The sequence below is a fragment of the Lactuca sativa genome, chromosome 2 (genome assembly GCF_002870075.4).
Source record: "Lactuca sativa cultivar Salinas chromosome 2, Lsat_Salinas_v11, whole genome shotgun sequence".
NCBI lineage: Eukaryota > Viridiplantae > Streptophyta > Magnoliopsida > Asterales > Asteraceae > Lactuca > Lactuca sativa.
The window spans coordinates 180,132,816-180,148,598 of record NC_056624.2 but is presented as its reverse complement, the minus strand read 5'-3'; the positions used below and the strand labels follow the sequence as shown (position 1 = coordinate 180,148,598).

Genomic DNA, 15,783 nt, shown 5'->3' with positions numbered 1-15,783 from the left:
AGGGTTTGTTATAAGAACTTGTTGGAAATGTTGTCTCAATCAATGGATTAAAATTTCAAGTCGATTTTGATTTTTGAAACAAACATATAAATGTGAGTATATTAATAAATATGTAAGCAAGTTATTCTATTTTTTTGGAGTTCAATACTAGGTTATTAGGATGTGGCGGGTTCTATTGGTTGTGTTCCTAGTAAAGCCCCGTTCACTTATTTAGGTCTCATGGTGGGTGGTAATATGTCTCGTATTGCTTCATGGGATGTTGTGATTGAGAAAGTTACTTCTAAACTTTCTTATTGGAAGGCTAAAAGCCTCTCGGTAAGGGGAATATTGATGTTACTAAAATCAATTTTGGGTGCTGTCCCGACGTAATTTATGTCTCTTTTTAGAGCTCCAAAGTTTGTGGCAAATCTATTGGAGTCATTTAGAAATTCTTTCTTCTTGGGGGTTGATTTGGAAAAACACCAAATGACTTGGGTGAGATGAAAGAAAGCTTTTGCTCACAACCAATATGGTGGTCGCGGGGTTAATAGTATGTTTGCTTTGAATCGTGCTCTTCTTTTTAAATGGGTTTGACAGTTTCTTTCGTTTCCTAATGTTTTATGGGTTAAAGTGATAGAAGCCATTCATGGTAATCATGGTTTGATTGGGAAAACTTTACCTAGACATATTGGTAGTTCTGTTTAGGTTTCTATCATTAAGACTTTCGATTCCTTAAGATCTAAAGGTCTTGAACTTTTGTCTTTTTGTAAAAGAGTGATTGAGTTTACTACCTCTTTCTGGGATGATAAATAGATTGGTAATGGGGCGTTGAAGTTAACCTTTCATAGGTTGTATTCTCTTGTGGTGGATAAGTAATTTACAGTTTCCTTGAAGATGCAACAACTAGGGTGGAACATTTCTTTTAGAGGAAGTCCGAGAGGACGGGTATAAGTGGAGCAATGGGCCAACTTTTGCACCTTATTGTCTTCGGTTTTGCTCTCTTCTTCTGCTGACAGATGGAGTTGGTCTCTTGATGGCACGGGGTTATATTTAGTGGGGTTTGCTAGATCGAAAATTGATAAGCATCTTCTTATTGATGCTCTTATTGGTATGAGATGGTGGTGGCTTACTCCTATAAAAGTGAATGTTTTTGTGTGGCGTCTTCTTTTGAGGAAAATTCCTACTTGAAATAACCTTTCTTCTAGAGGTTTGGAGATGAATTCGATTTTATGCCTATATGCAACAAGGAAGTGGAGAGCGTTGGTCATCTTTTTCTTGGGTGTGATTTGATTTACTACATCTTCTTTGTAGATGGTGGAAAATTTCAACTCCTATTATTCTTTCTTTTCAAGATTGGATTGACTAGTTTACTTCTCTACGTTTGTCTTCGGTTTGTAAGGAGTTTTGGAGGTCGTTTTCTACACTATGTGGTGGTCTATTTGGTGTTTTCGATATTCTTTGGTTTTTGGTAAAATAAAACCAAAAAAATGTTTATTGTTTGATAAGGTAAATGTCAGGAAACTAATATTAATTGGGTTTCCTAACTACAAGATCCTATTATGTCTATTTCCTCCTTGTAATTGGTTGTTTTGTCTAGTTTCTTGTTAGCTTTCATGTTCTAAAAAAAGTTATTATATAATTACTTAAAATGATTTGATAACACTACACTCATCATCATAAAATTCCCTTTGTCAATAATTTTTCTTTAAATTGTAACACCGTAAATTTCAAAACAATTTTTCGCATTTTATAAAAACATAATTCATTCATTATTCATAAAAACATCATTGTTTAAAACTCAATTCATAACATATATCAATCCCAAGATCTCATAACATAAAAATCCCGTGTGTGTACTGATCAAGTCGACGCCTTCCCGCGATCCTTACTCGTACCTGAAACACATAACACAAAACACTGTAAGCACGAAGCTTAGTGAGTTCCCCAAAATACCATATATAACACATATTAGCCACTCGAGGCTATAACTCTGTGGGTCCGTGCACCCAAACTCTGTGAACCCTCAGGTTCTAACTCTGTAAACATGCACATCATAAATCACATAGAATAATGCAATGCAACACATAACACATATAGCATACAAACACTGTATCACATAACTCTGGTTACCTACTCAAGGTAAAGTATAATGAGAAGACTCACCTCGGATATCTCAGTAAATCTCTGACTCGGTAAACTCTGGTCTAGCCCCTTCCTAATCACATGAAATAAATACTCTAATTAATACAACCCTCAGGGCTAGGCTAATCTCTCTCTCTCTCTCTCTCTCTCTATATATATATATATATATATATATATATATACATCCTCTAGTAAGGGTAAAAGACTATCCTACCCTTCTGATGACTCTAAGGTCCAAACATTGACTAACCCTAAAAGTCAACGAAGTCAATGGTCAACCTTGACCAAACTCGCCGAGTGCACAACTGTGACTCGGTGAGTCCACACACGTTCTTCACTCTCCTAGTCCTCATTCGACTCGCTGAGTCAACCTCAATTCTGCAAATCATCACTGATCACAATCTGTGAAATGTCTCGACCCAACTCGCCGAGTCTGGCTCCCGACTCGGCGAGTACCATCGTGCACTCTGTCCTCTAGATTCCCTCTGACTCACCGAGTCACTTCCCCAACTCAGTGAGTCACCAACTGTGTGATTATCGGAAAAACCCTCGTCCTACTCGTCGAGTCGGCTATTGGACTCGGCGAGTTCACGCCATGCTTGAGCTGAACTGACCTCCTGAGGTCAGATCCACTCCTCTAAACCGTAGATCCAGCTTCCCAAAGCATTATAATCACGTAAAGCTAACATCTTGGTGCACATGCAAAGGCTCAAAGGCCTTATTTGAAGATATGACCTCTAAAATGACATCCTAAGCTCATAACCCCCATTAACACCCATAAAGCTCAAGGGAAAAGGGTCTATGGATCTCTTTGGGTCCAGATCTACAGCACCAACCCAAGAAGGGACCAATTACTCCATATAACCATCCTCTCAAGGGGCTAAAAAGCCCCAACTCTAAGAATTACACCATAAACTGAAGAAGGGTCGAATGAATACCTCAAAATGAAGTCTCTGAGCCCTGGAATCACTGGATTAGCACCCTCTTCAGCCTCCTCTTGACTTGGTCCTCTTCTATTTGCAAAAACACTAACAAATGATCAAGAAATGACTCCTTTCCTCTCACAAACGCTCTAGCTCACTTAGGGTTTCTCTTTGGGTCTGGTAGCCGCAAATGACGGCCATAAGGCCCTTTAAATAGGCCCCAAACCCGAGGAATTAGGGTTTCATTAAACAGCGTGGACTCGCTGAGTCCCCGGGGCGACTCGCCGAGTCCAACCATCCACCCGGATAATGATTCGCATCACTACTCGGCGAGTCTACGCATCAACTCGCCGAGTTCTTCCACAAAACTTGAAATTCAACGAATAAATATAATACCTGAAATTCCGGATGTTACATAAATTTATATTGACTATATTATTATTTATCTGGGTTCACAAACATAATTATTTTATAGAAGATAAATCCACAATAATGTGATAAATAAATGAGATTATGACCCAAATAGACATATTTTGGGGGTATTTTCCAAAACATAAAAATAAAAAATGTTCTTTCCACATATAGCTACGGATTTCGCAAAGCTACCTTCGATGGTTCTGCGGAATGAACTTATGCTCCGAGGAATCGATCCGTAAAAAAAAGCTGAAGAACAGTTCCGCAGAGCTCCGTCCGATGAATGAACGTTGAAGAACAGTTCCTCGAAGCTCCCACTGAGGAATCGATCCGTCAAAAAAATAATTTGAAGAACAGTTCCGTAGAGCTCCCTCCGAGGATTTGATCTGTCATTTTTATGCATATTCCCCTCCTTAATTTACCTAATTGTCATTCCACGGAGGGTATCCTAATTCCTTCGAGCCGTGGAATGCTTGTCTATTTGTGGAAACATGATTTTTTACGTCATTGATGTGTTGCATGTACTGGTGTATGTAAAAATATTCCGGGTCTCCTGAACGACACATGTATGATGCAATTGCACATCCGACACAGGCCCATGATTGGTCGTGTGTATTATGAATATTGCTTTGACTATAGTCTATAAAACAAAACTGGAAATGTTAAAATTTATTTTATTTAAATATGGGTAGTCCATATTGCTTTGCCTATAGTTTTTAAAACAAAACTGTATATGTTAAAATTTTTTTTATTTAAATATGGTTAGTCCTTCAACCTATATACTTTATAATCAAAAGGCTATACAAAATGATCAAATATATTGTCTTATAAAAATAAGACAAAAGTGCAAAAATGCTCCCTATGACATGTATTTTTTTTCAGAAACATGTCCAAACCCTTCCAAAATTGGATGAATGGTCATTTCAACAAGTTTGTTTGCGGTTTTAGTCTCTGTCTAAACTGAATAACTATTATACAATTATTCCTTATATTTTAATGATTTCTATAATATTTAATAAACATTAAAAAGAAAGGGCCCCACATCTCTCTCTCTCTCTCTCTCTCTCTCCATTCTTTCAATCATTTTCCTTCGATATTTATCAATAATTCACTCGAGATCGTAGAGTAAAACCCCATTCAAATAATTACTCATGTTCCTTGGTTTTTAGCTCATAATTATAGCAACCCCAATTCATTCCTTATAATTTAACCCTTTTTTCTCACCGACTTCTTTTTTCATGGTTTTAAATAAGCTCCCTTTCTCTCTCAAAACCATCATTAAAAAATCATTTGCTATTTTCAAGTGTTTACAGATTAAAGTTGCAGGTTTTTGTCCATAAGTTGTAAAGTCGTTGGGTTTTACTCAAAAGTTGTAAGCTTTTCTTAATTTAAAAGGAAAAGTTTCACATGACGGAGGACAACAATCTCTTTGAGATTGTTAAGGAGGATGATATTTGGAATGAGAAAAACCTTGGTGTTCTACAAAGGAAGAGCTCCAAAAAGTGAAAACTGATGTGTGCTTCCTTCTTCGTTGTCTCTATTGATGGCATCTCTCATTCCTTCATTCATTGACGCCCAGAAATCACATGTTACTGAAGGATGAGGGTGGGGCGGTGACTAGAGGACAAGGGAACAATTTCAGATTCACACACACATACACACACCTTCTTGAAACACTTTCATATTTATATACAAATCGATTTCAAAAATGAAAACACACACACACACAAACATACACACATACACACACATACACATATATATATATATATATACACACACACACACACAAATCAAAATTCAAGGATGAATATACACACACAGCGTAACACCTATTTTCCAGATTGGATCGATTTAGGGCATTAAGGAGTCAAAAACTTGGTTTTGGGGGAAAACTGAAGGACACTATGTGACCATAGGGAGGTCATGACGTGACCAACCAAATGAAGAATGCGTATATGGATGATGGTCACGAAGTAACAAGGGCTGCAACCCAAGTCCATGATCTTTTATGGCTTCCTTCGTTTTTAAGCACTCTAAACTTAGATTTAGGGTTCATTTCTTAGTCTCCATATCACTCAGACCTCATAAACCCTAACCCTAGTCCTTTTTGGTGGTTTTGGCTCATTTTAGTGGGTTTGATGCTCTTTGAAGGAAGTAGAAGGAGAATTGGTGCAAGTATCAAGCAAGAAACACTTTCCCATCTTTAATAACACCTTCTGGACCATTTGTAAGGATTCAAGATTCTACCTTTATGGTTTATTCTCTTAGATCTAAGTTGTTTTAGTCCCTTTTGGTTCATAGTTTTTATTTGAGTGAATGGATGGAATAAATTTGGCAACTTTATTGTCTTCCAGAGTTCTTAGAGCATCATAATGGATCTAAGGTTTAGTTGTGGATTGTGAACCTTGCATGAGCGTAGGCAATTTTCTTTCCTTTTGACCTAGGTTGGGTAGAGGACATGCATGGAGCATGCATGTCCATAAAGTTGCTAATTTTTATGAACCTATAGAGTCCCTTAAAGATTTCTGGAAAGTTGGAGTTGAAGACTTAATGGATTAAGGACTCAAATCATTGAGATGTTACCTCATACGGTGGTCATGATGTGACATGGAGAGTGCCACGACGTGACGATGGAGGATTCTTCGATTGTCTTGTCCTGTTGTGTTCGCGATATGACCAAGGAGCATTCACGTCGTGATACCTACTAAGTGGGTTATCCATGACCAAGTTGGTTGAGTTGGTGCAAGACCGAGTTTGGAATCGAGTTAAGTGCGTTCTCACGATGTGACCAAGGGATGGTCACGGCGTGAGGGTCAACTATTGGTATTGTTGGATGTTGATGTTGACTTTGACCATTGATTTTTTGCTATGGTTGACTTTTGGTCAAATGGTTGGATTTAGGGTATAGTCTATGGTTCGACCTTATATGATTTGATAGGTGTGTTGTAGCACCGGTTGCATGGCATTGAGTAGTGGTTTAGTTGACTTCGTGAATAAGGTGATTCTTCTTATTATACTATAAGATACTAGGTGTCGTTTTGTGCATGTTGTCTTCGTTAGGGATGTCAAAAAGTCACGTGGGACCTCGATCCCGTGGGAGCCCCATCCCGTATGGGGGCATTTGTTGAAAAACATCGGGGACGGGGGCAGGGGCGGGGGCAAGGTTAACCCCCGTTTTAATTTCAGGGGCGGGGACGGGAGGTGGTAGTCCCGTCCCGAAACCCCCATGAGGGCCTCGTTAATAAATTATATAAATTAACATATATTAATTATATAAATATAATAAACATTAAAATGATTTGTACGTACAAAAATACAACAAAAAACATGTTTTTAAGTTGTTTGTAACATGTAAAATTATATTATAAATATCTATTTGTTATCCAAAAAATATTTTCTTATAGCCCAAACAAGAACTTCTTTAAACCCAAATAAGGTAGCCCAAAATCAATCGGGGGCGGGGGAACAGGGGAGGGGGCGGGGGTCATAAGGGGAATTCGGGGGCAGGGGCGGGGGCGGGGCAACGGGAAAATTTTGGGGGTGGGGGCGGGGGATGCAATCCCCATCCCGTTTACCCCCGTTGACATCCCTAGTCTTCGTGACTATTGTCGGTATGCTTGTATGTTATATGCATATGGGTTGATACGGACCCGATGTCGTCGATATGGACTCAGATTCAATACGAAATCGAGGTTGATACTAACCCGTGGTTGATACGAACCCGATGGAGTTGGTTTGGACTCAGAGTGAATACAGACTTAGGGTTTTACCAACCCGTTATAGCTACTTGTTGTTATATATGGTGTATGTGGTATTTTTTGGAACTCACTAAGCTTTGCGCTTACGATTTGTGTTTTAAAATTTTTAAGGTACTTCTAGTTCCAAAGGGAAGAGTCTGACATGATCGTATGACATCCCCCTGATTTTATTCCTCATTTTTAATTGGTTTCACTATGATGTTGAGAATGTTTATACTATGATTGGTTTGGAACAATTGGTTGTATCTTTTGGGTGTTTGAAAAATAAAAATTTTACTACTATTTTTGGGATGTTATACACAAATTGATTTCCAGAAACAAAAGCACACACACAAATCGATTCCCATAAACAAAAACCACAAGCACAAATCGATTTCCATAAACAAAAACCACACACACAAATCGACTCCATATTTGTTTTCTGGACTTCTTTTAGTTCCGGAAACAACTTTGAAGAACAAACGATTTCATATTCATTTTCTGGGCTTTTTTGGAGTTCCAGATTTGATTTTACGAATTTTCATTTTTTTGAGTTCTAGAAATGTTTTAGATTTATGAGTGTGCTTGTTTTATGTGTGTGTGTGTTTTTTTTGAAGAACCTTAGAAAATATGGAGTGTGTTAGGGGTGTGCAGAAATTAACTAATCCAATTGAAACCGACCGATCCAATTGCGAACCAACCAATTGGATTGGATTGGATGCGAAATTTCAAAATCCAATTGGATTGGATCGGTTATTGGATCGTCCTGAAAATTCAATGGATAACCGAACCAATCCAATCCAATTTTAATCTAATAAATATCCAAGATTATTATCCAAATCCAATTAATGTTATTATTCAATAAAAATATAAGTTGAATGCTTGAAGTTAATGTTACTTTGTTAGTCTTATTTAGCGTAATTGTATGTGGTTTATTTTTAGTTATCATAAGTGTATTTGGTTATTCGGTAGAAAATGATTATAATTGGTTGGATAACGGATAACCAATGGATTAAACCAATCAAAAATATCTAATGGATAAGATCGATTCAATCCAACATCCAATTGGATCAATTTGGTTCTGTTTTTTATATTGAATTGGATTGGATCACTTGACAAAATTCAACATCTAATGGATGATTGGATTGGATCGGTTCCATCGAAATCCATTGGATTTGAACATACGAATACCCCTAGAGTGTATATGTATATGTTCTTGATTTTTGACAAATGAACCTTGAAATATATATATATATATATATATATATATATATATATATATATATAGAGAGAGAGAGAGAGAGAGAGAGAGAATCTACAACTAAAGATAACCACTTGGGTTGTGGTGACTTGGTGTTACATGTGTAAGATATGGTGAATAACCTATTGACCTATGTTCAAATCATGATACTATTCAACCCGTGTAACCATGAGATGTTCATCTGTAATGACTCTAGGACAGGAGACATAGTTTCATGTTTGCAGTCAGGATTAGTTGGTTCGGGAAAATTAGTCTGGAACCCTCATTTGGGAAGTTCTCCTCCAAAAAAAAATCTACAACTAAAGATGGTTAAAAGGATCATTTATATAAATTTATTAAGGTTTGGACCAAAACTTTAAAAAATGTAAAATACAGGGACCATTTTTACTGTTTTTTGACTTTTTCTAAAATTAATAATAATTGTAATTTTAAAATTTCCATGAAAATCCTCGATCGACTTTCACAAAATGTAATATTTTAAAATCGTATACATCTAGCACAATCTTCTTATTATGGTTTTTATTTCGCAATTTCATTATTTTACAGATGAAAACAATCAAATGGATTCGAGCAAAAGAGAATACAGATCGAACTTACAACAACCCTGCAGACGGTTGCCATGTCCATAACGCCCATCGAGATGTCCTAAAACCTGGCATTCCAATTAGTCAAAACAGGTGAAGACAACAACAACAAACAATTCCCATGGTGGATCAACAACCTCCTCCGCCAGGTCGTACCAAACACACATCCATTTTTACTACAACGACCTTCCACAAATATAAACCTCCACCTCTGCTACTCCTTCATTCTCACTTCATTCACCACCTTCAATGGCTCCTAAGGATTTTCTATCTTCCTTGGCTTCAGCTTTCCTTCTCTTCATTGCTTACACTGCTGCTGCTACTGATGGAGGTGATGAAGGCACGGCGTTGGGAGCTTCTTATATATTCGGCGATTCTTTGGTAGATGCCGGAAATAATAACTTTTTGCCTACCTTATCTAAAGCTAACATCAAGCCCAACGGAATTGATTTCAAAGCTTCCGGAGGAAAACCTACCGGCCGCTACACCAATGGTAGAACCATCGGAGACATCATTGGTATGATCCTCAACTCATATCTACTCCTTTTTTTTTCATCAATGGTGAACTAACGAAATGTTATACATTGTTTACAGGGGAGGAACTAGGGCAAAAACACTATGCGGTGCCGTTTCTGGATCCGAATTCCACTGGACAAGCATTATTATACGGTGTGAATTACGCCTCCGGCGGTGGAGGAATCATGAACGCCACCGGGAGAATTTTTGTAAGTTTTAAGCTTACTGAAATCACAAAAGGATATCATTCTGTTCATGACAATTATTCTGAATTTGTTGTTACAGGTTAATCGATTATCCATGGACATCCAGATTGATTACTTCAACATCACGAGAAAACAGATCGATAAACTCATCGGTGCATCAAAAGCAAAAGAACACATCATGAAGAAATCAATCTTCTCAATCACAATCGGATCTAACGACTTCCTCAACAATTATTTGCTCCCTGTTCTATCGATTGGAGCTAGGGTTACTCAGACCCCCGATTCTTTTGTCGATGATCTCCTTAGTCACCTCAAAGCCCAGCTTACTGTAAGTCTCAGTCTACAGTTACAATCATCCATCACACACATACATTGTATTTGATTGGAAGAATATGTACGTAGTTGAAATTTGACTCCAATTATTACAGAGACTTTATCAATTGGACGCAAGGAAATTCATCCTCGGAAACGTCGGGCCAATTGGATGCATTCCATATCAGAGGACGATTAATCAGTTGAAGGAGGATGAATGTGTGGCATTACCAAATCAACTCGCACTTCAATACAATTCTAAATTGAAAGATTTGATTGCACAACTCAACGATAATCTCCCCGGAGCTACTTTTGTTCATGCCAACGTCTACGACTTAGTGATGGAGCTCATTACAAATTACGCCAAATACGGTGAGAATCAAATCAAATAATCAATGCATCAAGTATTCTTCAGATCTAAATTACATGGAATTGTTTGAATGTTGTAGGATTTAAAACTGCGAGCAAAGCATGCTGCGGGAACGGAGGTCAATATGCAGGGATAATTCCTTGTGGTCCGACGTCGACTTTGTGTACAGACAGAGATAAACATGTGTTTTGGGATCCTTACCACCCTAGCGAGGCTGCAAATGTGCTAATCGCCAAGCAGTTGATTGCAGGTGACCCAAAATATGTGTCTCCGATGAATCTCAAGGAACTTCGTGATCTATAGGTCTATAGCTGTAGCTTCCGTTTTGTATTGTGAATCTGTTGGATCTTTATGGTTAATATGTACTTATATGGTTGATTTTATACATGTATGTGGATTTGAGCAAGGTTTTTTTCTTATGGAATAATGGAAAGAATTGAATTAAATGTGTACTACATGAATCTAGGCAACTTAAGAAAAAATTGAATCAATTCAAATGTGGTCCGGCCCAACCTCGGTTTGGAACCGGAACCAGTTTAGAGTAATAACTAGATTAACTTATTATAAAACAAAATAAGAGACGAGTTAACGTTATCTTTGATATCTTTTCCATCTGGCACTGATTACTACGGTGAATGACATCTTTAACATGACGGTCAAATAATACAAAAGAAGCAGACTCAGTTTCATATTGAACACAAATTAAGACCCTCACCCTAAAAATTATAAAATGACATTTTAATGGGCGATGAAATAAAATTGGAAACATTCGAATATAGATTAATGACAATAGAACTTTACAAATGTAACTAATGAACTTACTTGCTGTAAACATCAGAAACTCCACCACAACCATCACAATTAAATGGTTCAACATTAATATCATCATCATTGTTACTTACTTTATTTGAACAGTCACGACAATAAAACGAATATCAGTGTTCATCTAAATCAAAACCGATAATAGTAGCAACGATGGACACACCAATTTACTATATCATAAATGTTTTAAAAAATATATAAATTTTTTTTCATATATATAACAATTAAAGTTATAAATTAATTTATCTTATAAATATAATATTAATGTAATGACATGGACATTTATAATAAAAAAACATTTTTACCATCCAAAGTTTTGAACTTTGCCATACTTAGGAGGATGATAACACCTGCATTATCATCTTGATGTAAATAAAGCATCTTGCAGCAAGTATGCATAATAAAGCAATATCAAAAGTACATGGTCTTGGAAAAAAAAAGAATATGTTGATTGAGAAACACAGACACAAACATATATTAAAGAAATATATGAATCATTCCCAAAAAGGTAGTTTTTACTACAAGGGTAAATAAGTCATTTTGAAGATCTAATATATGTAGATACTAAACCTTTCAGGAAGGTACTCCAATTTTACTTTTCTTTATTTCTATTTTCATCCGATCCAAACGCAAAATCAAATCCAAATACATAACTAATTAAATTGAATTTTATATCATCAAATACAAACACTGAATCCAATCCAATCCAAGCACACACACACACACACACTGAAACACAAACAGACACACATAACAAAGGTAAATAGGTCATTTTACAACAAGTATGTATAATACGACAATATCAAAATTACATTTGCCTTTTTTTTTACCTTTGGACAAAAATGCATATGCTGATTGAGAAACACAGACACACACATATATTAAAGAATATACGAATCATTCCAATTAAAAGTATTTTTACAGCAAGCCAAAATAAGTCATTTTGAAGAAATAACATATGTAGACACTAAACCCTTCATGAAGGTACTCCATTTTTACTTTTATTTATTTATTTTTTCATCCAATCCAAACACATAATCCAATCCAATTAACACATAACTAATTAGATTCAATTTTACTTAATCCAATCCAAACACATACACACACACAAAGAGAGAGAGAGAGAGAGAGAGAGAGAGAGAGTGAGTGATATATATATATATATATACACACACACACACACACACACACACAGAGAGAGAGAGAGAGAGAGAGAGAGAGAGAGAGAGAGAGAGAGAGAATAGAAAACCCATTTATCAAAAACCCACTAATAAGCCATTGATAAATATATTGAACACATAAACTATAATCAGGTGTAAAAAAATTAACCAGTAAATAAAAATTTTGCTAAGCTTATGAAGTTGGTATTCTAACGTGATGCTGCAAAGTCCATATTTCACGAAATTGTGATAACAACTAAATGAGATTATACTTATACATAATTTTGAACAACGATTTTGGAATTGATCCGAAGAAATTAACATTGTGATTCATATCATACTATTTTGAATTATTTGATTTCAAATTCTATAATTATGAAAGGTATATAAAAGTTACTTGATTTTAAATTGCAAAGAACCATATTTATGTTTTGACAATTATGCTGACATTTATTTCACTTCAATACATTCCAGTTAAAAAATTTCAGTCACCATTAATAAGTTTTCAACTTTTCAAATATAGTCAACTTAATTTAGTTCATATTAATTTAATTTAATTTTATGATGAGATCATCAAAATGATCCAGTGATTGAAATTAATCATGAAAACACAATGAATGGTCATGATTGTTGAAGATGATGTCATCAAGTTTCTCTTTTACTATATATATAAAGATGAGAATCTATATCTGGACTAGTTAGACTACAAAGGTGCTGGTGTCGGACTCTCAGTGTTGATCCTAGTTTTTTTGGTCAAATACCATGTTAAAATCAGATACACGTGGTACAACTACTTAATGCTTTGAACCCAAATGATTATAATAATACCTAATCAACCAATAAAAAAATAACCCAATACATAAAAAAAATGTTTACACGATGATTTCAGTTTTGATATTTTATATTATATGACCTAAACTGAAATACAAATGTTAAACCCCATATTGAATTAAAAATAATGTCATTTCGACTTCAAAGTGAAAAAGTTATGACAATTTAAATAAGTGCAAATTATGTATAATGTTGAAACAAAAAATAATTTCAAAGCCTACAACTCAATCAATGTGTGACCAATTGCGAGTGGTGGATCAATCCGAAAGTCAAGTGGGATGCATAGTTGACCGGTGACCATCGAAAGTTAACCGTTGACCTTTGTCCTTAGTCCCTCAACCTATTACCTTCGACCTTTGACTTTTTAAATTTTTTTCCATTTTATGGTAATAGAAATAAAAAATCATTATTCATTTATATATAAAACTCAACAATGAACAAAGAACATGTACATCTCGACAAGAACATATCAAGTTCAAAGACTTTACAAAATGAAAAAGAAAATAATCAACAAGGGAGTGAGATTTTTATGAAAAATTTATATGTATCTTTTACTCTAAAACAACCCATATGGTAACAATACATTATACGTTTATAAACCCATACCACTTCCAACAAATGATTTCCAATACAACCATAAAAATCATATATCCAATGATTTCCACAACAAAAATTGTACAGGCTATAGTCAAAGATTTCCACAACAAGACATTATACATTTACACAATCATAAAAAATACAAACCAACAAAAATTGATTTCCCTTAAAAATAAAATCAAACTGATAAAATAAATATAACACCTAGTTTCCATGATGTTTCTAATTTCGGGATAATGGGTTGTAATTTAATCGATTAAATGTTTTGGGCTTCGAAGGAATAAAGTTTAAACCCAATCGGATATTGATAATGTTGGTTAGGTGATTAAAGCTCTTGAATTGTGCCGTGAAGCAAAGGGTAAAATGGGATAGATGATATTTTGGGTTTCTTGCATGAATTAACGAGTTTAGTTCGGTATGCTTTAAGTCAAAAATAATTATATGGGATTGTGGGGCTTGTCAATACCTTCAAGTGCATATAAAGATCACTGAATACGGAGTTAGAGCGACGAAGTTATAACTGTTTGAAGCCGGAGACTTAAATTCGGAATTCAACTGGAGTACGGAGCGCAAATAAAGAGAGCAAGGCGCTTTACGACCCAGCCCACATGTCAAATTTTTTAGGGTATTTAAATACCATTAACCCCTATGCTTTGATACATGCTCTTACACACATATTCTTCATCTATCTTCATCCCAATACTTTGGGGCACTTACTTAGTGCCCCAAGCTCCAACATACATACATATATACATAAAAATATAACACACACACACACACACACATATATATATATATATATATATATATATATATATATATAGAGAGAGAGAGAGAGAGAGAGAGAGAGTAATAACTCACCTTATCAGTTAGTGATGACTAATTGTCCCATCTTGCTCTACTTTGTCATTGATGCATCTTGATCCATTTTCCTCTCTCTTAGGCCTAATCATACATGCATTCAAGTGTCATATTACTTGTCTTAGCCTATTAAGAGCTTTTGACTCTTAAAGTAAACATAACCACTTAATGGATCAATTTTCGATCTCTTCATTCTCTATCTCTTATTCTTAATCAATTAATGAATTAAGTATCCCATAATACCTAATTAATTACAATCTATCAATATAATGCATCAATTTTTAGTAACATTAGTTAGGGTTTCAATCCCTAACTTCACATACATTGGTTCCAGCATGGAAATTACTTTCTAAGTTTTGGCTTCATCTATAGACCAATCAACCCAACCAATTTAATCAATTCATCAAAACACTATTAAGTGCTAACTAGCTTAATTAAGGAGAAGATGAATACCTCATGCATTATCTACCTTCAATCCAAGCCGTAAACACCCAACATCGCCTCTTGATCACATCCTTTCCTCGGAATCGTCGGATCTCAACTCATATGGCTTGGAGGTGTATAATGTCGAGGATGAAGGGCTTAATAGCCTTTCATCTGTCTCATAACCGCGTTGTGGTTACCTATTTGCCGCATCGCAACGACCTTTTAACCTAAGGTCATAATAGAAAATAAAGGAACCTTTGTCATGTACCACTTGAATTCATGACTTAATTTGTGGATATTGTGATTATTAAACATGGCCACAAAAGTCAGCAACATTAATTCACCTCCATACAAACTTGACTTCTGTTCCCCTATGTTCGAAAAATACCTTATACCTCTACTAGACTAATAAGTGTGGTATTTGCCTTAGATGATCCTTAACTTTTAATGCTAGGTAGTTAGTATTTGTAAGCTTAAATAGAAGATGAAACGTAGCAGCTTTTAATATCTCTTTTCACCTTGTAATTTGTCTTTCATTTTAATCTAACAAAAAGCCTTCGGAAGCCCCTCTACCCTTCTTTCATTTTCTGTTTTAGATAGTAGCAAAACCCATCTTTACTCACCATCTTTTTCCTTTTA

General features: G+C 35.5%; 1 protein-coding gene across 1 annotated transcript; it reads left to right on the top strand.

Annotated features, from left to right (window-relative positions):
• Positions 1-9,046: 9,046 nt before the first annotated feature.
• Positions 9,047-10,893, top strand: LOC111876702 (GDSL esterase/lipase At2g23540). Its single transcript, XM_023873275.3, has 5 exons — positions 9,047-9,560; positions 9,638-9,768; positions 9,845-10,093; positions 10,194-10,449; positions 10,527-10,893. Exons 1-5 carry the CDS (start codon positions 9,293-9,295, stop codon positions 10,748-10,750), a joined length of 1,128 nt encoding a protein of 375 aa, XP_023729043.1. The 5' UTR covers positions 9,047-9,292; the 3' UTR covers positions 10,751-10,893.
• The last annotated feature ends 4,890 nt before the right edge of the window (positions 10,894-15,783 follow it).